This window comes from Strix aluco, chromosome 2 (genome assembly GCF_031877795.1).
Source record: "Strix aluco isolate bStrAlu1 chromosome 2, bStrAlu1.hap1, whole genome shotgun sequence".
NCBI classification, from domain to species: domain Eukaryota; kingdom Metazoa; phylum Chordata; class Aves; order Strigiformes; family Strigidae; genus Strix; species Strix aluco.
Window position 1 is genome coordinate 122,945,891 of NC_133932.1, and position 24,651 is coordinate 122,970,541.

At 38.5% G+C, this 24,651-nt stretch overlaps 1 protein-coding gene across 1 annotated transcript; it reads left to right on the top strand.

Annotated features, from left to right (window-relative positions):
* The first annotated feature begins 655 nt into the window (after positions 1–655).
* Positions 656–12,999, top strand: ANGPTL5 (angiopoietin like 5). The gene is made up of 8 exons (XM_074817003.1): positions 656–754; positions 2,463–2,610; positions 3,588–3,691; positions 4,250–4,343; positions 5,253–5,353; positions 10,151–10,271; positions 11,269–11,454; positions 12,680–12,999. The coding sequence occupies exons 1-8, from the start codon at positions 656–658 to the stop codon at positions 12,997–12,999; spliced, it is 1,173 nt and encodes a 390-aa protein (XP_074673104.1).
* The last annotated feature ends 11,652 nt before the right edge of the window (positions 13,000–24,651 follow it).

Genomic DNA, 24,651 nt, shown 5'->3' on the forward strand with positions numbered 1-24,651 from the left:
TTGACATTCTTCAGGGATAAAAATCAATATATTTCAATGATTGTCTCACTCTCAATACCTGTGTTCCTACAGATGGGCTACCAGTGAGACCAAGAAACTGCTACTATCCTGGTAAACTATTTCCGATGTAATACAAAGCATTACTTTAAAGTAATATTTTCCAGTTTTCTATTTTGGATTTGCTTTTAGGACATATTCTAAAATTGCTTCCACAGCCTGTTCCAGTGCACTACCACCACACCAATATAAACACCTTCATTTTAATGATAAAAACCTTTGTAAAAAGATAAAAACATCAATTAATACTAGTTTTTCTTTCAGGTAGCCCAGACTATTCAATACAAATATACACTAATGCTCAAAAATAGCATATAAGAAAATCTGTCACAGTTTTATCACAATGAAAATATATATGTTTGATGTGTCATGTAGAGGTGATAAGAAATAATTGCTCTCAGGATACAAGCACTAGTATATAAAATCTACTGTGCAACTGAAATGTGTTTTATTAAATCCAGACATTAAAGGAGTGATGTGTTGGCTGCTTTTTGTGCCGTAGACATTCCCAAATAGTTAGCTCAGGACTTCATAGTGTACAATCCTTTCCACGGAAATTTGAAACCCGTCAAAACATTTGCATTTCTTCGAGTAAAAGATGAACTGCTTTAGGGTAACTTCACTGATTTGTCTTAATATTTTTTTGTTCAGTTTAGGAGAGACTGTAATAAGTAATGTCAAGACTTGTTCATCTAAGGTAAGATTTTCAATTACTTTGCTTAGATAAGATAATGAATGTAACAATGATTTCTCAGAGAAGTGACAGATATTGTTAAAATGTAGATTGCTTTATTCAGGATAGATACAAAAATACAGAAGAATCAGGTATTTTCAGAGAAGAGAAAAGAAACCACATTGAAATTGTACAAATATTCAGTATATTAGCATATTTTTATCTTAATGTCCTTTATCACAGATCAGTTGTTAGGCCATATTTTTAATCTCATCTGCATGACTGTAAATGCAGAGTAACTATTGGTTTTGGCAGAGTCATAGTTTTTGCTTGAATTGCTGAGGTCAGATTTAATTGCCTGTTTCATGTTGGCTTTTGTTAAAAATAAATATTGATTAAAAATATTTGCTTGACAGTATTTAATTGAACATCTGGTGAGTAGCTGTGATAAAGCCCTGGAACAAATCATAGTTTCAAGTGATCTATCAGTTTCAAGTGATCTATTTATAACTCTTAGAGAATTTTACTTCCTTTATTTTGTGCTTATTTCAAAATTAAAGAAACGTTTTCTTTTAGTTCGCTACAATTTATCTCCAGACACAAAATGCAATGACATTAATAATTCAGAAACCTTTTTTTCGGGTAAAATCTCTTTTTAACAGTTTTATGTAATTTTTACTTTCACTTTTTAAAAGCAAAAATCATGGAAAGAACTGTTCAGTGCTTTGTCAGTGTAGTGCCGATACCAGAAAGAGAAACCTGAAGCAGGAAAGGAAAACAGTTATGTTGAAGATATATTCAAGTGTAAATAAGTCTTCTTTTTCATGAAACTCTTTATGTGTCTAAGGATTGTATTTACATTTGAAAATGCAGAGTATGAACATACTACAAGTCTTTGCTGAGATTATGGAATCAACAAACAAAGACTTAAAAGATGTTTGTCTTTTTACAATGACACATATTTCAGGAATTACTTTTAGCATTTCCTTAAATGATGAGTCAGAGGCATTCCCTTATTTTATGTCCGATGGCACCATGGAAGAAAAAATATTAAAGATGAAAATACTATTTTAAAAGAACATTAATAAGTGTAACTAATTTTAACCATGCTTTTATTGTTACTATTTCAGATAATTGTGTGCCTGTGAATAGTGTCCCTTTATTCTTTATAAGAGCATTTAAAATATTTTTTTAATGTTAAGTTTGTCTACAAATCTGCTTGGGACAGCTTGTGTGCATAGATTAATAACCTGTGCAAGTTTTTCCATGATCAGAGTCTAAGTAACACTTCAAGAGTGAAAATGTTTTGCTAATATATGATAAATCCAAAAGCCTGCTCCTTTCCAGTGAAAATAACTTTGTTAGCATTTGAGATGTCTGTTGGGTGTGGTGATTCCTAAAATGTGAGCTTCTTAAATGCAAGATTTGCAGGTTCTTGCCTCCAGTTCACAGTGCTCACAGGTAGAATACCTGAAATGTTGGTGGTATTTTTTAAATTTATAGAGGTTATTCTTTACCTCTGACACTCTCTTTCTCCTGTTGAGGTATGGCTAAGCAGAAGACACCTAACAGGCCTTGGTCTCAGCTCTGTCAATTATTGCTTGAAAAAGCTTTAAAAAAACAGGTTTGGAAGGAAGACCCATGGAGTAAGCTACTTCATTTTGGCAGACTGAGCTATTTTATATATGCTTTATGATCAATTTATTTCCCCCTCCATTGTTTGGTACAACAGGGCACAAGGAATGTTGGAGCTGTGGAGGAACCACTCAAGGCAGAAGAGAAAAATAAATCTGCAGATATTTCAAAACAAAAAGAACAATGCCTTGTACCATGTGATGTTCAAGCTAAAATTTTACGAGGGGAAAAACATTACATGTGCAGTATGTATTCATAAAGAATAGTCTCAGCGACAAGCTATGCAATGCCATGCTATGCAATCCTCTGCTATGCTACGCTATGCTGTGCTAATTTATTTTTTAATCTTCTTGAGCACAAGGGACAGCCTTTGACCCTGCTGCCCAGGCTGAGTATTGTTCAGAAAATTTGGGGTGCTGTGTTTTTGGGGTGCAGCTGGTGTAACAAAGTATAATCATGCTAGTCTCTCTGTAATCACTGGTGAAGACAGGCAAATCCACGCAGCAGCTCAGTCCCCTTAGATCTCTGTTACCCTCTGAATGTTGGTAGGTCTCTGTCCCTCACTTAAACATCATAGTTAGGTGTGGAGAAGTTAAGTGGGAAACAGTCAGTTAGTTGGTTAATTAAAGTGGGAAAAAAAAAATCTATACTTCAGCTTGCCTTTTATAGATACGGATGCAGCATTGCATTGCACTATTCACTGCCTTGACAAACGACACAGCAAATGGTGTAATCAGCCTCAGAAAAAAATTGTCAGCATTCTTGTCTCTCCCATGTGATTTTTTAATATGTATGATTAATTACCTGACAGGTTTACTTTTTTTTTTAATTTTTAGCATCAGGGCAAAAAACAGGAGTAGCAGAGTGAATGAGTAAATGTAGGATGACAGGAAACCTTATATATCTGCCTTTTATCATTTGTATTTGTATTTCTGTGATATCCATTAACTGGTCATCCAAGTTGCTGAAGGATAAGATGAAATTCTTCTTCAAATCTTAAGAGCCATCACTTCTTAAGATGTCTTCACTGCTACCAGCGAGGCTGAGGTTCTTAGCATCTTTGGCTTTAATCTGTGGTCCCTGTATACTTTGGTTTCATTTTTAGGTACCCTAAGGTTAAACACCTTCAATATTCACATAGATATCATAAATAAGTTGCCATCGTTCAGTCAATATTTCTAGATTTATGCTAACAAAGTGGATGAACATATTTCTTTTAAAGGAAATTTACAGAACTCTCTTGTTGAATATGCAAGAAGTACAAAAAAAATGTTAAGAAACATGATGGATGATCAACAGTCTTCTTTGGATTACCTTTCTAATCAGGTAATTTTTCCTTTATCATAAAACATTTTTATTACTTATCACTGCAGGTGTTGTCTAATGAGAAAATTAAGCATTTATCCTGTCATTAAAACAGTAGAATTAAGAGTCTCTATCACCATTCCTTGTACCTTGGGTAGGGTGTGAATTCCATTTTTACAAGGAGTGAGGAGCATCACCTGATCCTAGTTTAGTGGCATACATGGCAGTAGGGTAAGTGGAGGACTACTCCTCCACACTGGTTGCTATCTCCAGTCCTGTCGTATTTGTGGAGATGACATATTATTTTATCGTTAACTCTGATAGTAGTTTACAAACACTGTGCATCACTCAGTACAGATAAAAAGCCTTAATCAAACTGAAGGAATTTTTTTGAATTAACTGGAATTTTGTCTAAAAATGATTTTGGATGAAAAAAGTAAAAATCAGACCAATACAACTAATGAAGGTACGAATCACTATCACCTTCAGATTATATTTACTAGGAGTCAAAATGAACATCTTTAGAATGTAAAATTCCTCACTGCGACCTAATTAAAGATCTTTTATTTGAATTTGCAGGTAAATGAACTCATGAACAGACTTCTTCTTTTGAATGCAGAAGTTTTGAGAAAGCATTTGGATCCACTTCCTTACAAAGCAGTTCAATCTCACGGTAAGTATTGTTTGCATTTAGTCTTGACCTCTTCCCTTTTTGTCTTTGCATCTTGACAAAGAACTAATTAAAGCAAAGGTAAGCAGTTATAACATTTACAGTATTTATTCTGTGTTAGTAACAGATAAACTGTGTAAAATTTATGAACTGTTTAAGAATGTCATCATAAAGACTGCTATAAATCATTTGCAACTGATAATTCTGCACATCCTGTTTAGCATCTTGTTGATTTTTATGCAAAATACCAAGTATGATCATCAGTTCGTAAGTGATCTGATGTTGCAGAATGGCACTTTCTTTTGTAATGAAAGAAAGTGTGCCCCGCATTTTCAATATCCTTCTTCAAATAGGATGGAAGTCACTTGTACACTGGGCAGTTAATCTTTTTTTGTAGTGTCCATCCCAACTGAAGGAAGCAGTCCTACTGGTCGTAGAAACTGCTTGTTTGAGTATGTTTAACACAGACCTGGCTTAACACTTAGAAGCAAAGGGGTTTTTATGTATACTTTATGATGTAAAGGCTTTTACAAGTATAAATACAAATCTCTGCAGGAAAAAGACATCCTTCCACAGAAAATATGTCTTTTTCTCAGTAAAAGTGTTACCCAAATAAAATCTGTAAAATGACCCAGATACATAATATTTAATTTCTGTATCTTATCCGTTAAGATTAGAAAGAACTTTATAAAATATAACTTATGCATCTTTCTGAGCTTAATGGAGTTCAGAGAATTTTCATTTATAAGGTAAATTCATGACAAAATATGATTTTAAAGTCTGCATGACAAGAAAATGCTATTTGAAATCATTCATGCATGACCAAGAAAAGTAATAATTCTGTGCTTAAGCTGTATTTGGTTTTTTTAACATATTTTGCTAATGAACTTCATCAAATACTTTGTTCTCTAGGGTTGGATTGCACTGATATTAAAGATACTGTTGGTTCAGTTTCAAAAACTCCAAGTGGTCTGTACATTATCCATCCAGAAGGATCAAATTATCCTTTTGAGGTAATAAATTTAGCACTCAGGATACCTGTCACAATTTGCTTGAGAATACGCACTTAGAATATATTTCATAGATTTAAAGTGTTTTCCTTGACAATTTCTCAACAGATGAATAAGAAATGCATTAAATAATTCAAATGTGTCTGCCATTACTATAATTTTGATGAGTTTCTCATTTTCTGTAAAGGAATTTAATCTCTGTCGTAAGATCCCACCATCAGTTTTCATATACAGTGAAAAATGTACCAAGGAGGAAAACCTGAGGTATTTTCCAGCACCTCTTCTGGACAATGAGGAGTGCTGTTCTTTCCTGTTTTAGAGAGGGAAAACTAAGGAGCCAAGTGACTGATCCACTTGGCTCCTAAAATGGGACCTTTGGCTTTTTGAATTATTCTGCTGGATGACTGTATAGTGTTGCCTTCTCTTGAGAGGTGACTCCGCTGATGCCTATAGCTCGACAATTATATTGTATAGGTGTCTAAATATAGGTGCAGATGTACATTAGTTTGAGGAGTAGGTGCTTAGCTGTTGTCTGAGCATCATTATAACTCAGTCTTGGGGCAGAGAGGCATCTAAACTTTTAGTTTTCATATCCAGCTTGCAGGATATACATTCTTAAGACAAATCAAAAGATGAAATTCAGCATGAACTGCAGCAGTCATGCTTCCTGTCACCATCTGCATTTTCTGTAATTGCTCAGAGTTACAGGGCTCATCTAGGAGAAGAGAGTTTTGGGTTAATTTCCTCAGGCTCAGGACATTCAGATCCATGCAAACACAAGGAATACTTTGTTTTGTCTGTTTATTTCCATTTCAGGCTATTCTACTTAGGGAAGTCCTTATGCACAGTGGAAAGACAGATATAGCACTTTCAAACCTTTAATTTTGCAGTACATGCTGGGGTCATTAGTTTTTGGAGAAAAAATGTGGAATTTAAGCCAGCTAATAAATAGCAAAATTTAATATCTAACTTTATAGTTTTCCTTTATATATAACAAAGGAAGGATGAATCCCTTTATCTCTAGCCAATTGGAACCCTACAAAATGCTACAAAAAAGAGCTCAAACTGGTTATGAAGAGGCTTCCAGAAGTATGCTGGATCTCAAAAGAAAAAACAAACTTGGTTCTGCAGACCCCTGATAGAAAAACCTGTCATTCTTTCTCTACAATGCAGCGAGCTCAGGGAAAAGATCTGTAACTCCCTGGCAAGTTCCTTTCAGGTAAAAAAAGGGCAAAGACAGGTTCACAGAACAACCATATTTATAGTATGAAAAAAAATGCTGTCTGCCTCACCCCAGGATGAACCATAGCACAAAACGCATCTGTTTCAGAACTTCTGGACTGAGGGGGATTCCATTGAGGAAATTTTCATACCTCACCCGAATTACTTTTCCTGAGAGATGGTATGACTAATCTCTTTGAGAAAAGTGATTTCTCAGTTCATTTACAGCTTTTGTCAAATAAATCTCAAATGATAAAGTTCCTTTCACTTCAAAAGCATTTTTGACACTTTTCCACATTTAAAGTTACTGCCAGAATCTGAGAATCAGTTATATGAGTGGAAAGGTTCCTTAAGGAGAACAAGAAACAAAAAGAAAAATCATAATAATTTGATTAAAAGCACAAGGTAACAATAAATAATGAGAAGAAACGTCTGCACTCATGAAATGACTGTCTCATTTCTTGTCTGGTAGATGTTACACAGAACTGAAAAATAGTTCCAAAAAGTTCTCAGAGAAAAATATCTAAAATATGTGTGTTCCATAAAGAATGTTATTTTAAGGAAAACTGTTTAATGCAAATTATTCCATGTGTTGAAGTATAAGAAAGGTACGAGACAAATTGTAGGTGAGCAAAAATATCAAGACATTAAAACATAAATTGTAATGCATTTTAAGGGGCTAATAGCCAAGAGTTCTGGAAGTTCTGCAGACGAGCAAAATAAGGAAAATACCAAGAGGCACAAAACCATAGTAAGAAACTAAAAAACAGAAAACAAAGCCAGCATGAAACAATTTATTTCAGTGAGGACCCTTTCAGCAATAAGCTGCCCTTCAAATGTAACTGAAAATACATGAAAATGTCTTTGGAATCATTTGCATAAAAGTACCAGAAAATGAAGAAAACTATTTTGAAAACTTGATGCTGTTCTCATGTTTAAAACCTCATGTTTTCAAAAGTGAGTATAGATTTTGATGCTTGACTTGGGCTGATTGAAACCTGAATTCCAGGAGCTCTAAGAATGTCCAGTTTCAGTGGGAGTGGCAGGTTCTTGTCATCTGAGATCATTAGTCCCAAATGGGATTTTGTCTGAGCATTCAAACATGAGGCATTTAAAACCCATTTCACTTCTGGAAAATTCAATCTTGATCACTTTATGATACATTTTTCAATAAGTAAATTTAGATCAATGATATTTCTAAGGTGGATCAGACAAACTAAACAGTTGTTTGGAATATACCTCTTATACACACTAGAGATGGAAGGGGAAGAAATATTCAGTAGAAGCACCTTCCTGCTCATTTAATTTAAATTGTACCTGGCACAGTCATGCCCCTTATATCTTGCACAATAAGAGGCATAAAACAAGTTGTAAAGTGGATTAACTATTATAAGGCTTTAAGAAAGAAAATTGCATTGTTTCCAGCATATAAGGGATTAAGAAACTACACAGCAATGAATGGTTTTGTGTGTCATTTAGCTCATATTTTTACTTAGCTGGTGTATGTTTTGGTGCCATATCTAACTGGCTGATGACCTTTCATGTAGAATCAAATTGTCTCCTTCTGAGAATTAGCAACACTCCCACTGATTATAAAGATTGGTGTTGTGACCAAGTGGGCTCCTCTCTGTATTTCTGACTCATAGTGACAGGAGTAGCCAAGCATGTGATCATCTTCTCAAGACAGCAGATGAGGCAATGGGATTATTTTTAATGAGTTTTAGGTATTTTCATCTAAATATTCATTTTGAAATCTTCTATACTTCTTTTTATTCCAGTTCTACCCTCCTTGGGTGACTGAAATAAGCATGTGATTCTCCAGGGAATAAGGTCATCATTTTCTTCCATGCACATAACCCTTACTATGATTCATTCAGTATTTGTGTTGCAAGGATTGCTCAAAGCATCCAGTGGCATTGACTTACTTGAAGATCCAAGATTCCCCAGGTTGTATTAGATCACATTGCAGCTCTGACCTGATTCTTTCTTTTTGTTCATAGAGAAGATGTTAAGTCACAGAGGTTCTGAATATGATGTTGATGTGTTCCTGCCAAGGAACAAGTCTTTGGTTTCATGAAAAATATCTGGCTTGTACAGGCAATAGGGTACAACGTATAAAGCTCAGACTGCCACAATGTTTTTGAGGGTTAAACTGACTTCCACCTAGACTTTACTTTTAGCAACTGGCCAAGATTGCAAATCTCTTTTCTGATACATGTTTCATGAACAAACACGAACAAAAAATTCCTGCTTTACTCCATCAGTTGTGCATCTGCTTACTGTTATGATTTACTGATAGCCATCATTATATTCTGAACTTTTGTTATCATATGTAGCTTAACGGCTCTATAGCTATAAGCATTTTCCAGGTTAATTCTCCTGATATTAGTCACATTGGGAGACACAAATGAGCCTGTTTTTAAACACTAATTAAGCATAGTATCCCCTAGAACTACTTTGAACAGCTTAGGTGGTGCTGTGTCTAAATGTGCAATATGCACCTTTCTACATTAGGATGCCCAGACTTTCTAATCCCTGTTAGAACTGGTCAGGCTCTGGCACTGTGGACATACTTGAAAAATACCCAGAGTGAACTAGATACATTCCACTTAGCTGAAATCCCTAGAGAGCAGCCAAGGGTCTAGGGGCCCTTTCTGTAGACAGTGGAGATGACTAACATCTGCAGAGGGTGATTTTGATCTTGGCTTCCCAGAGCCACGCTATGAATGCACATTTCTCTGTATAAGGGGGATTACAGGGGAGACAAGGGCAATAAGATTCCTAATTTAGGAAACTCAATTATGTGTCTGAAGTTAAATGGGCTGAGGAGAAAATGTGCCACATAATGTGATATTCCATAGCAGAGCAGAGGGCAGCTGGACCATTGCCATTTGACAGGCTGTTGGGCACAAATTTTAGCGAAGACTCATAAATTTGAGAGTTGATCTCATGTATTCAGTGGGACTGCTCAGTTGCAGGCTGTTAAATGTTCACACTGGGACTTCCCTGGATTGGGACCCCTTCTTATGTGGACTTTTTTGCTGCTCCAGCATAAATTATTATATACTGGGTTATTGCTATCACTTTTTCCATTTCCTCACCTCTATTAAGGGCTCTACATTTCCCAGGCATCACAAACACAGTATTTCTGGGGGAGAAGGTACGATGGTGAGAGAGAACACCTATTTTGCTTTGCTGAAATAAAGGTATATTCAGCATTAGTGCCTGTATCTGTAATATTTTGCATGACTAATACATGACATTGCATGTTGCTTCCACTTCATGCTCTTATTAATACACAGTAACATTTATCAAAGCTTATTTATTGTATCTGATATGAGCAGACATTTGCACACAACAGTTTCTACTGGTTGAGGAAATATCCAAATAAAGCAGTCTAACAAGAACATATAAGAAAATAATGCAGCTTCATTTTTTATCTTCTTTGAGTTTCTGGTTAAGATATTTGAAAGGTACGTTGCTTAGCAAAACTCTGAATAGTCCACCTTTATTTAATTAAAATGTTTTCTTCATAATTGCTGCTTCAAGAATGCTTAAACATATCTGTGTCTATTTTAGGTTTTGTGTGACATGGATTTTCAAGGAGGTGGATGGACTGTGGTTCAGAAAAGAACTGATGGAATCATTCCATTTCAGAGAACATGGGCTGAATATCTGGATGGATTTGGTGACCTTTCTGGTATTAACTCTAAAGTGCTTCAGACCCAATGTTTTTGCTGTCTTTATGTGAACTACATTCCACTAAATTGTGTGGTATTTTTAGTGTAGAGAGTAAAGTTCGTGTTTCTTAAAAGTCCTATTTATACTTAAAAGGTTTTTTTCATCAAATCTATTGTGTGATCTTCTCAATAATGACTATCACCCTACTAGAGTCTTTAGCCATTGCCCATCTTCAGTCTCACAACAAGTGTTTAAACTGTAGTGATATTTTCTTCCTGAAATAATGTATAAATTGTATTTCCCCTTTTTTTCAGAATTAAAAAAAAAAGCCTTAGTTGGTTTTAATCACATTTGTAAAATATTTCCTTAAAGCAGAGAAAAATCAGTAATATATCACCATAGGGCATGCAAAGTTAGAACCAGAATGGAAATATTTCAGTAGGTAATACCAATACAACTGTGATAATAGTTTTTTACTGCCACCTTTCATCCAGCAAGTCTAAAACCAGTTGCTTTTTCAGGAGTTTATCTGGGATTGCACTGGAAGCACACAAGTTTACAGCTATACAAAAAAGTCCAGCTCATATAGGACAACCTTTCATGGAAAAAAGTGTGATTTGCAGAGGCAGGAAATCTCAATAATAGGGTCTGAGTTTTGTTGCATTTCATAGAATGCTAACATTTATAATTTCTCAGTATTGCCCTTAGGAACTCTACTGAATTCTTCTTAATCAAGTGGATCTTTAGCACATCCAGTTTTTGTGGTCTTCTAAGGTATATTGAAGATGAATGCTTGAAAGTTATGTGGAAATTTTCTAAAAATGGCAGAGAAAAAAGATGATGTGCACATGGGAATTCTTTCCATGGATTTCCCATTGAAGTAGGAAGATTACTCTGTACCTTCATTAGTCTTTCAAAGGAATATAAGCCTGTCATACAACTTTTATTGCACTTTGTTCAGAAACTTTACACTTTCCATTTCTAGAATTTTATTGACTATTATATTTCTGGTTTAGGGGAATTTTGGCTTGGACTGAAGAAGATTTTTCACATAGTTAATCAAAAAGCCACTAGTTTCAGTCTTTATGTGGATTTGGAATCAGAAAATGACAAGCATGCCTATGCATCATATGACGGATTCTGGATAGAGGATGAAGCATGTTCTTTTAAGATCCACTTGGGGCGTTATTCAGGAAATGCTGGTAAGAATTCCCTTCTTAACGTATTTAAAGATAGCTGCTCCCTTTTCTAATGTGAAAAAAAAACATTCAAAAGAGTAATAATTAAGATAACTTTACAAATGTTTATTTCTAATCTGTTTTTCTCTATTTGGTACATAATGAACACTTATGCAGATAAATGGTCAATGATGTAGCAATTGGTTATGCCAACATCAATCTTTCCATAAAATAGAATCGTTTTATTCTATTGCTTCAAAGTTTTTAATGGAATAATTGAATAAACACTCCTTTAATAAAGAAAATGAATAAAGAAGATAAACGAGCTTTAATGGATTCAAGTCCACAGAATATATATATATATTATACATAAGGGATTTTGTGTGTGTTTTTGCATTTCTATCTAATGGTCCAATTCTTCAGATGTCCATTATGTCATCCTGAATTTACCAACGTTAGTGGAAGTCTTCCTGATGTTGTTGCTTTGGTTCGTTCAGAAGTACCCAGACAGTGGTGTAGAAAGGACAGAGAAAGAAGCCGACTGGAACAAATCAGGCCAACAGTGTATTACAGTTACTGGCTGATACGTAGACACAAATTAATTTACAGTTCCAGACCACCCTTAATATCATAGCTATACCAAATGTGCAAAGATTTGTGTTAAGTATTGCACCATGTGTTACTGCTTTTTTCTAATTTTTTTTTGCATGTTTACTAATATGGAAGAATGTTCCTTATTACCAATGTAATAGTTATTCTCTAAATGTGTTGGTGCTTTACTTTACCTGTATTTGTAAGAAACATTGTTTCTTTAGTCGGACAACAGACTAGTGACAGTAGTCACTGACCTTTGTGCTTTAACAATTCCATTTTATCTCATGACTCACTCTGGGGCTTTGGGCACACACTAGAAAATCTGAAGTTAACAACCCTTTTTGTTTATTTTATCTTTTCTTCCACTGTCTTTGAAGAAAGAAGCCTTTACCTTCATTGCTGGTGTGCATCACTAAATGCAACAATATAAAGATGTTTCAACGACTTTCAACTTCTGTACTTCTCAGTATTTTATACTTTTTCTTTCCTACATCTTTAACACATTGCCAGCTCATTATTTGGTGCTCTTGAACCACTTTGAAGAAATCTATTCTTCTAATAAATTTGTAGGAAAAGCTTGTGAGGAGTGCAACAAGTGAGAAATGTTATGTTTCTCCATAAATAACTCTTTTATCCTTCTATCTGTTGTACTTAGGTGATGCATTTAGAGGATATAGAAAAGAAGATAACCAGAATTCAATGCCTTTCAGCACATTTGATGTTGATAACGATGGATGCAGGCCAATGTGCACTATTAAAGAACAGCCTGTGAAGAGCTGCAGTAACTTCAGCGATAACACTGGATGGTGGTTCAACCAGTGTGGCCTTGCAAATCTTAATGGTGTTCATCGCTACACAGGTAGATTTCTTGCAACTGGGATTCACTGGGATACATGGACAATGAACAATAAACCAGTCAAAATTAAATCAGTTTCAATGAAAATTCGGAGAACCTATAATCCATATTTCCATTAACCTATGAAAATAGAAATATATATCGTCTTGCAGTTCTGTGGGATAATGTATCACTGCATCATAAATACCTTTCATTTTCACTTGAACAGTTCAGTCTTAAAACTTTATTAGATATTTCCATAATACAGTTACTCATTTTTATTATGAAATGTCAGCATTTGTAGTGTTCCCACTTGAGTAAGAAGGTCCTAAGAAGAATAGGGTTTTCAGAAAACGGATGAAGCTTAAGTGTTTGTCAGCTTTTATTCAACTGCCACTTATGCAATCTCAGAGCCAGCAGAAAAATTATAAAAAGGAGTGTAATGCTAACTTCTGAATGTGTTTTTTCTATGCTCTCTGCATACCTGAATTGCCAAGAAATTTCAGCAAATTTTCTTTTTAAAAGCCATATACCTTATATTTTGGAAAAATACCTTTCCTTCACCTTCGGTTAATTTTCCAGAATCAGCTCTTTCTATATTCCTTATCAGGCAAATTAACACTGACTTACTTCAACACATATATAAGGTTCTGTATACTCTCAGGACCCAATTTTTATACAAGTAGGGTAGACACTGACATACAAGAACTATGGTCTCTTTTGTATTTAATTTTCACAGTCAATGTGTTTCATAATCAGATTTTTACTATTGTCTATTTCACACTTCACTACAGATGAACATCTTTTTTCAATGCAAGTGTAAAACATTTCATATAACCTTTGGAGTTTTAATTTTTGGATATGTGGGCCCGATGTTATGTTTTCCATTCTTACTGGCATGTGAGTGATCATGTGGTAATGAACAAAACCAATTCGAGTTGTATAAATACATTTTAAGTCCTGTGAATGGTTTGAATTTTTGTCAGAAAAAAAAAATCAATAAAAATGTGAATATTGTCAGTACCTCAGTGTTTCTGGAACCTGGCATCTATTCTGTAGCAACTAGGCATGGTATTTCTCATCTCTGCTTCAGTTTCAGTAGATCAGCTCTGTAGTAACATGTGGAATGAAATCAGTTAAAAACTCTATGGGTTTCCTCTTTGCTGTCTCTCAATTTGGCCAAGCATTAATACAGTGAGCAGAAACATTTACCAGTTCAGAACCACCATGTTTTAGCACCTCTTTCCAAAGTTATATGTAGTTATAGGAAGAAATTAAGCTTTAGATAGGTATGTTACAAGGTTAAGGGAGAGAAAAAATTACTCTTTTCTTCTATGTTTGACTAGTCCTTAACAATTGGAGGTAAAAAGTTGCTAAAAGCAGAAGGTTTCTTTCTGCTAGAAACTGTCCTTACAGTGGGGGCCTATGGTAGAAGCACAGTAGGAAATTACTTGAGGAAAAACATCACAGGCCCCATGGAGGGACTGTGAGAGAGGGGGTAGCCATGCTCTTGCGGGAGACTGAACTCTCTGAAGGCAGGTGGATTTTGTTGTCAGACCCTGTAGTCTTTGGAATCAGAGGTGGAGAAATAGTATATACACCCTCTTTAGTCCTCCCTCTCAGTCCAGGCTTATCAGGAATGCAATCCCTTCTAACAGCAACATGGACCCAGCAGACCGATAAAGGTAGATACTAAAATGCAAGGGCTTCTGCACTCAGATTAACAAGCATTAGAGCATATGTGATTGTTTAAAGAGTATCAATTCTGGCTGCAAACCTGGATGTTGTCACTGTATTATGGCCATTATGTCAGAAAGAGTCCCCAGGCTGCAGTACAACAATCGTACTGGAGAATGCCAGTGGTTGAATTTCATGGAAGTTTAATGGCTTTGATGAAAGCCTCAAACTCTGTGAGCAGAAAGGAAGAGTCTAAGTAGGGAATTTGCATGCTGAGTGTAGAGCTAGAGTCTACTGACAGTCTGAGGCTCCTTGTGGCTTTATTAGAATCCCTGCTTAAAAATGAAGGTGGAAAATTCAGATTGTAGATCTGTGCTAGCAGATACTACCAAATTTAATCTCTCCTTTGTCAGTGTTGGTTAGATTGGCTGGCAGTAACAAATCACAGAGGAGAGGGGCCTTAAAAGATAACTAAAGCTTGAAGGAGCATTCTTGCAAATAGACATTGGATCTTAAAGTCATGTCAAATTGTAAACCTATACAAAAAATGAATTGAATTCTCAGTATCAGTACGGGTGGGGGGTGGGGGTGGGGGATCTGAATATTTGCTGTTCCTTGCAAGAGAAAAACATTTCCAAGACTATTTGCAGAGACTGCTCTGAACTTAATACATATGCTTTAATACCATTAAGTACTGCTCTGCTGGCAGGGTCACAGGTAGGTACTGTTCTCTGTGGATTAGAGTTCCTTCCCTTTGCAGATAAAATTAATTCATTTTGCCCAGGCTTGACTTGTGCCTTTGTTGTGCTGTGAGAGCTGGACCTGCAGTGTAAACTGCAAATGGGATGAAGACCAAATTCCAAATACTAGTCAGGTTTTAACTCCTTTAAATCATTTAGGTATGAGTGTTCTTAAGAAATGATGGACAATGCTTTATTCCTTTTTCAGATTAGAAACCATATATGAAAATAGATTGTTATGAATTTCTCCTCTTGTATTTGTCATATTATCTGCTAGTCATGATCACACTTAGTGCTTCTGTGGCACCAGAACAAGTAATTAGATAATTAATATCATTTAATGATTTTATTTCCTTTTACGGAGTCTAACAGCTGAGAGGATCTGTATAAGGTTCCTATGAAAAGCTTTTGAGCATGGGAATCTCATAGTTTTATCATCATTTGAATGTTCTGACATGTAAGTATTGGTATAGTCTGTTTTTGTTTTAAAATGTAGCATATGCTTAGAAAAGCAGAGTGCTAGGGATTAGTTGGCAGCTTGCCTGGTGCGGATCTGAAATATGGCAATGACAATAGAACATTTTCCATGTGATAGATGGCTATTGTCTTCAAAGGTTCATTCCATTTCCTCTCTAAGAATAAAACAACTATGAAAACAAATAATTTTTTAGTTAAACACAGAGAATTTACAAGGACATTAAACTGATTCCAGGGGCCTATGTTCCATATTTACAGCTGATGGTTCCCAACCACCATACATAAGATTTTTGTGGCCACATATTTAGGCCTGGTAATCAGCTGGTTATTGCCCAAACAGTCTTGTTTCAACTAAATAAAAAAGAACACGTAGGGTGTAGCATATGAAGAGAAACTGATTGAGTGTTCCAAATAAAAAGTAGCTTGGTTAAACTACACTTAATATCTATTCCAGGAATGATACTCCAGACTGAGAAGTTGTCTTTAAAGGACATGTAATCTCTGATGTTATGAAACTGCATTTCTTTCTTTTGTTCTCTTTTTCCAAGAGTATGTCTTCAATTTGTAAATCTCAGTTTGGTGAACTCACATTATTTGACCCAGTTTATGATGCTTCAGTAATATAAATAAATGAAAATATGGTTTCCACAGCCTGAGTACTACTGACGTGGCAGTGCAGGGTTCAGTGTATTAGACATCTGGAAATAACAAAACAGTACAACTAAAGGCATTTTACTTTCCACTTGGAAAATCCTTAATTGGGCAGTAAAAGATCCCCTAAACTACTTAGATTACTTTTTTTTTTTAACTGTAAATTCTGGCATGTATTTAAAGCTTTATAATCAGTCATGTTTCATTAACATGAAAAAACATTTTGGTTTTATTACTGGTCTCTGTTATGGAACATATTTATGAAAAAATAACACTACGCTGTGTTGGTACTTTACTACAAAGCACATAGGATGTTTACGTACATTGTACAGTACTCCAAGTTGCAAGTAGGAAACTCTGATTCATAGCGTGACTCTAAATTTTAGTTGATTGCTTGCAACAGTTTCCGTAAGTCTTCTCAATTATTTAAGGATGACTAATGTAATGCACAATTAACATGCAATTATTTAAACTACCATCTCAAGAACTCCTGCTTGAAATCTACTATCTTGGATGGTCTGCAAATGTTGGCAGCATGATCACTGACATGAAGATGCTGCAACCTGAAGAGCATGGTATCACGAAATTCTGATGCATGCCTCTAGGCGGTTAAAGCAGGGCGCGCAGCTCCACTGCCAACATGCAATGGGATACGAAGCACAAAGCTGTATGAAGAAGGTTCTGAGACTGAAGGAATATCTGCTTTTCCCTCCTCCCCATCTGATACATAAAAGATAAAACACTAAAATGCTAAACGCAGTAACGTGATAAAGTTCCCTTTAGCCTCACTCTAATCTCTGTAGACTCCCTTTGAATGGAATCTGAGGTGGTTTTAACGGAAATATTCACAGGATCATAGAATGGTTTGGGTTGGAAGGGACCTTAAAGACCATCTAGAAGTTTTTCCTAATATCCAATCTAAACCTCCCCTGGCACAACTAGAGGCTGCTTCCTGTCATCCTATCACTTTGTTACATAGGAGAAGAGACTGACACCCACCGGGCTACAACCTCCTTTCAGGTAGTTGTAGACAGTGATAAGGTCTCCCCTGAGCCTCCTTTTCTCCAGGTTAAACAACCCCAGTTCCCTCAGCCGCTCCTCAGAGGACTTGTGCTCTAGACCCTTCACCAGCTTCGTTGCCCTTCTCTGGACAATCTCCAGCCCCTCAATGTCTTTCTTTTAGTGAGGGGCCCAAAACTCAACACAGTATTCTACGTGTGGCCTCACCAGTGCCTTGTACAGGGGGACAATCACTCCACCAGTCCTGGTGGCCACACTATTTTTGATACAAGCCAGGATGCTATTGGCCTTCTTGGCCAGCTGTCAACCAAACATGATCTGGATGATGAGGCAGACTGTACCACCCTCAAGTACATCAACACTCCTGCCCAAATTGGTGTCATTTGCAAAGTTACTGAGGGTGCACTCGATCCCCTTGTCCAGATCATCGATAAAGCTGTTAAACAGAACTGGCCCCAATACTGAGCCCTGAACCACTTGTGACTGGCTGCCAACTGGATTTAACTCTGTTCCAGTACTTGGCCACCCTCATGGTGATTTTTTCTTCCCTAATATTTGATTGGAATTTCCCATGTTCCGACTTGTGTCTGCTGTCATTTGTCCCATCCCAACTGACTCTGACTTCTTGTGTACGTCTGAAGTGGGTTAAATGTTCTTGAACTCTCTCTTCCTCTAATGTGAGTCCTGCTTCAGTCCCACAGACTCTGCTAGTACCCTTGGAGGACTAGAGAAGCCTAAGGACAAGCCTTACCAGTGAAAACTGCGGCAAAAAAGCCATTGAGTACCTCGACCTTTCTCATGTCCTTGGTCACAAGGTCCCCTGTCCCCTTGAGCAATGGCCCCATTTTATTTTGCTGCCAATGTAATTACAAAACCCTTTCTTGTTGCCCTTCACCTCCCTTGCTAGCTTCACCTCTGGCTCAGCTTTGGCTTTGCAAACTTTACTCCGACATGTGCAGGGAAAATCTTTGTGTTCCTCTCAAATAGCCTGTCACTGCTTCCACCTTCTGGGTCCTTCTTTGTGTCTGAGCTCAGTCAGGAGCTCCAGGTTCATCCGTGCTGGCCTTCCGCCACGCTTGCTCAACTTCCCATTCTTTGGAATGGATACACACATGTATGCGTTTTGGGGTGCTTTTCTACATTCTAAAGTTCTTCAATGATCATCTTTTTTACTGTGTGTGGGGTTTTTTATAGCAATTATTACAACAGGGACCAGGGCCTGAGGGCATTACTACATTTCACCTACCAGAACTCTACTTTTCTAGGAATTGATTATTCCCCTTTCTGGAGAAAAATCTGGCTCTGCATAGTATATACTGTCTTTAATTAAAAAGCCCCCTGAGTTGATTGCAGAGCAATTATTTGTTGCAAAAGTGGTGACATCACCCTGGTTACAGAACTACAGACCAACAGCAAGCAATAACATAATTTTTCTTTGTAAAGTCAAATTTCTGCAACAAGTGTCCAATGCATAGAGAAATACATGTAAGCTCTTCCTGTTGTAATAGTAAACTGAATGACTTTGCCAGGAATGAAAGAGGAGCATAGGATTGTTCTCTTCAAACTTAAGATAAAAAATCCTTAGAACTTCTCACATAATTTTATTTTTCCCTACTTTCAAAGTTGAAAGGTGACTGAAAAGTAATGTGACAAAGGCAAAAAAATAAGCCTTTAGCATACAAAATATCCACCCTGTAGAAGTTCTTTGAGTAAGTACTAAAATTTCAGTGTGATGATTTTTTTTCTGAATCTCTGCCTAAACTGGTAACTTAAGGTAGGATCCAGTGTCCACAGTGTAGGCCCAGATGCACTTGAAATTCAGCTGACTAGTCCGGAGCAATGACAATGACACTTTTCTTGGGGTGCTGTTTCAACTTCCAATAAAATCAATAGAAAGAGATCACAGAATTACAGAATCATTGAAGCTGGAAGGGAATTCGTGAGATCATGTACTCAAGCAGAGTAACCCAGAGCAGGTTGTCCAGGACCATGTCCTGTTGTATTCTGAGTATCTCCGGAGATGGAGACTCCACAGTCTCTCTGGGCAACCTACTGCAGTGTTCAACCACCATCACAGTAAAAAAGTCTTTTCCACTTTCCACAGATCCACCTTTTGAAGTTCTCCACAGAGAGTTCCAATGTTTTATTCCCTTCATTGACAATACAGTAAAAAAGAAGAAACTTTAGTGCCACAACGTGTTAGATAAACTAAAAGGAAAGAAACTCTCTAGGTTAGAAAAACAAGGGTATAATTAGGAGATCTGTGATTCACTGCTAATATCATGGAGAAGATGAATCCTTGCTCATTGTGAAGTAGCTCCCAGTGTAATCTGTGAGCAGCTGGCTTAACACAAACAGGAAATATTTTTCATATATGTGATTAAATTGTAGGACTCATTGCCATTATGTATTGTGATGGCTAAAAATACCACGTGTTCAAGAAGGGACAAGACATAATCATGACTCTTTAGGCACTGTTACATGTGATGCAAACTCCAAACGTAAGATCCAGTTCAGGAAGTTCCTAAACAAAGGTGGGAAGGTATAAGGGAGAAATCACTCTTTAACTGCTCTTATCTCACACTGATTCCTTGAGCATCTGAAACATCCACTGCAGGCCAAGTCTAAAATGTGCTATGAGGCTGGGTGCGGCTCTGAGCTGTGCTTGGGGTCTGGTGCTCAGTGCAGAATAGAGTGATCTTGCAGCAGGGGAAAGACCTCTTTTTAACAAAGAAGAATTAAATTCCAGAAGGAGAAGGTGGTAGCAATGCTGCCAAGCATTTCTTTGGAATAAGTGAAATTCCTGACCTGACAGTATCAAGAATAAAACAGACAATGCTAACATAAGAACACATACTGTGAGGGAGAAGACAGAGGAAGAGAAAACTGATGGCTCTTTTTGCTCTGGAACCGATGAAGGTAACTGTGCACACTAAGCAATTTTTTATGAAATACAAGAGAAGAGATCAAAGTAGCCAAATCATCACATTCTGCAGATTGACTGAAAGAGACCTGTGAAGGCTGTGGTGGAAGTTTCTCCTCTGATCAAAATAAAAACAAAGCCACTGTGTAAAGCTGACATTCAGCACCAAGAGGAGATTGCAGTGGGTAAGGAAGTTTTGATGTGTGCGTCCTTGTGGACAAAAAGAATGAATCCACTAAGAAGTGAGATAAAATAAGCACACACTCATTATGTCTGGAGACCATGTAATTAGAATCTTTCCAAGATTAAAACAGTGAACAAAACCATTGCTTTATTTGCTCCAAACAGTGATCTGACCAGGTTAGGCCTATAACTTAGTCTTTTATTGCAAAAAAATGATATAGGAAATAGTAAGATAGTTCTCTTTTGAACAGCTGCTCCCACAATATGGATAACAACAGGCAGCACTTTTTAAACTTAGCTTTAGTTAGATTAGTAGGAAATAAGATGACTTGGAAAACCTTGCAGATAAGAAGTTGCAGAAGAGAGAAATAAACCAATACTTTCCACATGCAAATGTCAGAAAGCCAGTCAGCATAAATTAACCAAGTTTTCTAAACTTGCATACCTCAGGACAGGATAATACTGCTTATTGCTCGTGACTTTGTACAGATCAAAATTATTTTGTGGCAGTGATATCAGTAAAATAAGGAATTTGCATCAGAGTGCTGCTCCTCCAGCACCGTGCTTATGCAGAGGTTTCCGTCTGCAGGTGCCATGAAGTCCTTGTCACTTACTTTCTGAATTTGTGAAGAGTGCTCAGGCTTAACAAATTACCATCTGAGCAGCCCGAATTTTATACTGGCCTCATCACTGGGTTAAAAAAAAATTTAAATTCTGACATGCTGAGACTTTTAGCTTGGGAGTGTAGTTACTCAGTGCTCCCCATCTCACCAGTGGAAGACATGCACATCAAGAGCTTCAGCCAGATCTTAAATGGCCCCGAGGAAAGTCAAATTGTCTCTACTGATAACACAGGGAACAGTGGAAACCTGCATTTCTTACCTGAGCTCCCTTGAAGGGTGAAGGGAGCTCAGCAGGACAAATCAAGTCCTGGGGGAATAGAGACCTTCAGAAAGGGACTCATTTGCTTACACATAGACACCAGAGCCCTTGGAAATGTCCTGGCACAGGGTCTGTCTGTAATGACAGAGAAGAGGTTAGAAATTACTTCGATAGTGACACCCTGGCAGAGCAGGCCAGCATGGAACAGGTCACCATGGGGGTGAAACTGTGCCTCCCCCCTGAGGATTTATCAGATACAGACTGATGTTATCTGTTCTCTCTTCTCATCTCTGCAGTGGTGGTTCACACCAGAAATGCTGCCATAGATGTATTTGGTGTCATGACTGTAAATGAGCTTCCAACTGGCAAAGTGCATTGAGCCATATGTAATCAGGGAGGTAACAAGATGTCACATGTAAACCAATTCTACTTTTGACTTAGATTCTTTCCAAATGCAACCACTGCAACTAGTTTTATATTTGTTACATCTAAACCTAAAGAATAGGAGCTACTTTACAGTTACAGCCAGTGTATCAGAAGCCTTTCTGGTGACTTTAGTTTTGTTTTGCACTCCTCCCTCTGGAGCGGGCCCTGCAGGAGCCCCACTGCTGACCCAGAAACCAGCAGAGATAAGCCATCAGCACGGGAGAGCTGCTTTGTGGGACTTCTGTTTGCATGGCTGTACAGAGAACGTAAGTTATTTACAAAAGGGATACTGGAAACGTGCACACCCATTTCCAGGCTGGGTATTGATCTGCCACGTGTTCTAATCTATAAAGACAGGCTGTACTTCATTTTGCAGTTCATTGTAAAATGAGTTATAATTGAGGAAAGAAAAGCATCCTTGGCTTTCAGCGGAGGCAGGTTTTGCTGACATGTGCTATATTCATCCAATAGAAGTTCTTACTTTACCATGTGCTCTAATAAATACTTCTTACACAGAATGGTGAAAACTGGATTGTATAGAGATACAACTCATGTAAAGAAGGGAACAGTCCTTTCATTAAAGAAAACTTTTTGCTCTGTGATTTCAAATTTGAGCTTTGAGTGTGCAAGTGTGTGTAGAAATCCCACATGAGCAGACATACCCAAGTATGTATTTCGAATGCAGTTCTCAGTGAGAGAGAAGTCTGGTAAGACCGGTATAAAATAGGCTTGCAAGCATTTATTTTCCACGTGCTTTTCTCCATTGCCTCAGCTTTTCCCCAGCCTCATATGGTCTGACAGTTTTGGTTTTTATTTTTGCAGAAGACTGTCCTTGGCAGGTGGCTCACAGACAAGACTGCATAACAAAAACAAGCCCTCAGAAGCAAATACCAGGCTCAGCTTTGAGGCCAGCAAAGCTTTTGTTTCAAAAAACACTCAGAACTTCAGAGAGTTTTTCCAGGTACACCTTTCTTCTGTCAGCTGCGCAGGACTGCCAAGTGCCTCAAATCCACCCGATTTCAATCCCAGGCGTGTGACGGGAGGGAAGGCCTGCCTGGTTTTGACCCAGCGGTTTCAAATCTTCGTCAAAGCCGGCGGGATGGCCCGGCTCGAGTGGCGGCGCGGCGCGGGGCCGCCCGACACTGGGCCGCCGCCTCTCTCCCGCTGCGCGGGTCGGCCTCCGGGCCTTAACTCCTGCGACTCCGGGGATCACCGGCCCCCAGCACGCCCTGGGTAGCCCGTGGGGCCCCGCGGGGTGCGCTCCCTCCCGCCGGGCCCCGCCGCCGAACGCCCTCACCCGCCTGAGGCGCGCCCGGCGCCCGCGGGCGCTCCAGTTGCGCGGCGCCGGCCGGCAGGGGGCGCCAAAGCGCCGGGCGCCGCGCGGGATCCTCCACCGCGGCCGGACCGACGGCCGGCCCCGGCCTCGGCCTCGCTGCGCCCCCCGGCCCCGCTGCGCCCCCCCGGCCCCGGCCCCGGCCCCGGCCTCGGCCCCGCTGCGCCCCCCGGCCCTGCTGCGCCCCCGGGGCGGCAGCAGCCCCGGGACGGCGGCCCCGCCGCCTCCCCCTTCCCACAGGCGTGTTTCTGCCGTGCTGACATCTCCCTGGGAAGGCGGTGACCCGCCGGGAGAGGCTCTCTCGGGGAAGCAGGGAAGGAGTTGTACTTCCCAGCCTCGCTGGTTCCGCTTTCCAAGAAATATTTCTTATTTTACTTTATGTTATTTTCTTCTTTTTTTTTTTTTTTTCTTAGTTTTTCTTGACCCTGAGCATATTTTGTACACAGTATCCTCCAGCTGTTACCAACGTGCATGGCCCAGCCCAGGATGCCGGTGGCTGGAGGCACAGCCTGTGCTGGGCAGGTGTTTGCTTTCCATGAGAAAACCCTTAGAGCATGCACCGCCCATCAGAGCTCTCATGCTCTGTGGTTTTCATGCACGTCCTTTTAATTTTTTTTTTTTTTTATATTGTATGTTTTTGGATTGACTCTGTGCAGTGCCGTGCAATGTTTTAGGGGGTATTTTATATAGCACTAGGGAAGAGGGGCTCATGGTGATGAATCTTTGCACATAAAAGTAACTGCACTGAGTTCCCTGCAACTTGGATGTAGCACAGGCACTGAATGTTAAACAGTAAAATAGAAGGTACGAGCGTAGTTGCAGTGGACACTTCCAGGGTGACCTGAATGAGGCACCTTCATGGGGTCCATCCCCAGCACAGCACAGAGGCAGCTGTGGCTGCTACCTGCTTCTGGATGGGCGCTGGAACTTAGGGGCAGGTGCTGGAATGGCTGGGAAAAAATTAATGACCCTCTGTAGGCAATATGACACATGAAATTGGGGTAAAAAAACCCAAATAAAACAATGAAGCCACTCCCAAACTTTTCTGGAGCCCAAACAGAAGGCAGAGGGAAGAATGGGAAGTGATGTGGTCCAGTACCCTCAATATTCATCTCAGTTACATAGTGGGACCAGAGCTGATGCAAGCTGCAAAGAAAGAAGATACGAGGAAAGTAGACAAAGATTATTCAAGCTAGGGAGTGGCTTCCGCGTGGGAACAAATAAACAGATCAAAACTCTTAAATAAGTTGACTGTCTTGGGAAGCAAAGAATATAAGAAGAATCTAGAGCATCCATAATGACGTGGAAAAGGTGAAGAGGGAAGAGCTGTCGTGTATCTTTCAAACCAAGACCTAGTAAATAAAATCAACAGATGGCAAGTTCAAAATAAACAAAAAGCAGTATGTCTGTACACAATTTCTAGTGAAGCTTTGCAATTTGCTAAAAAGACAGTAAAAGTTTGAATGTATTCAGAAAGGAC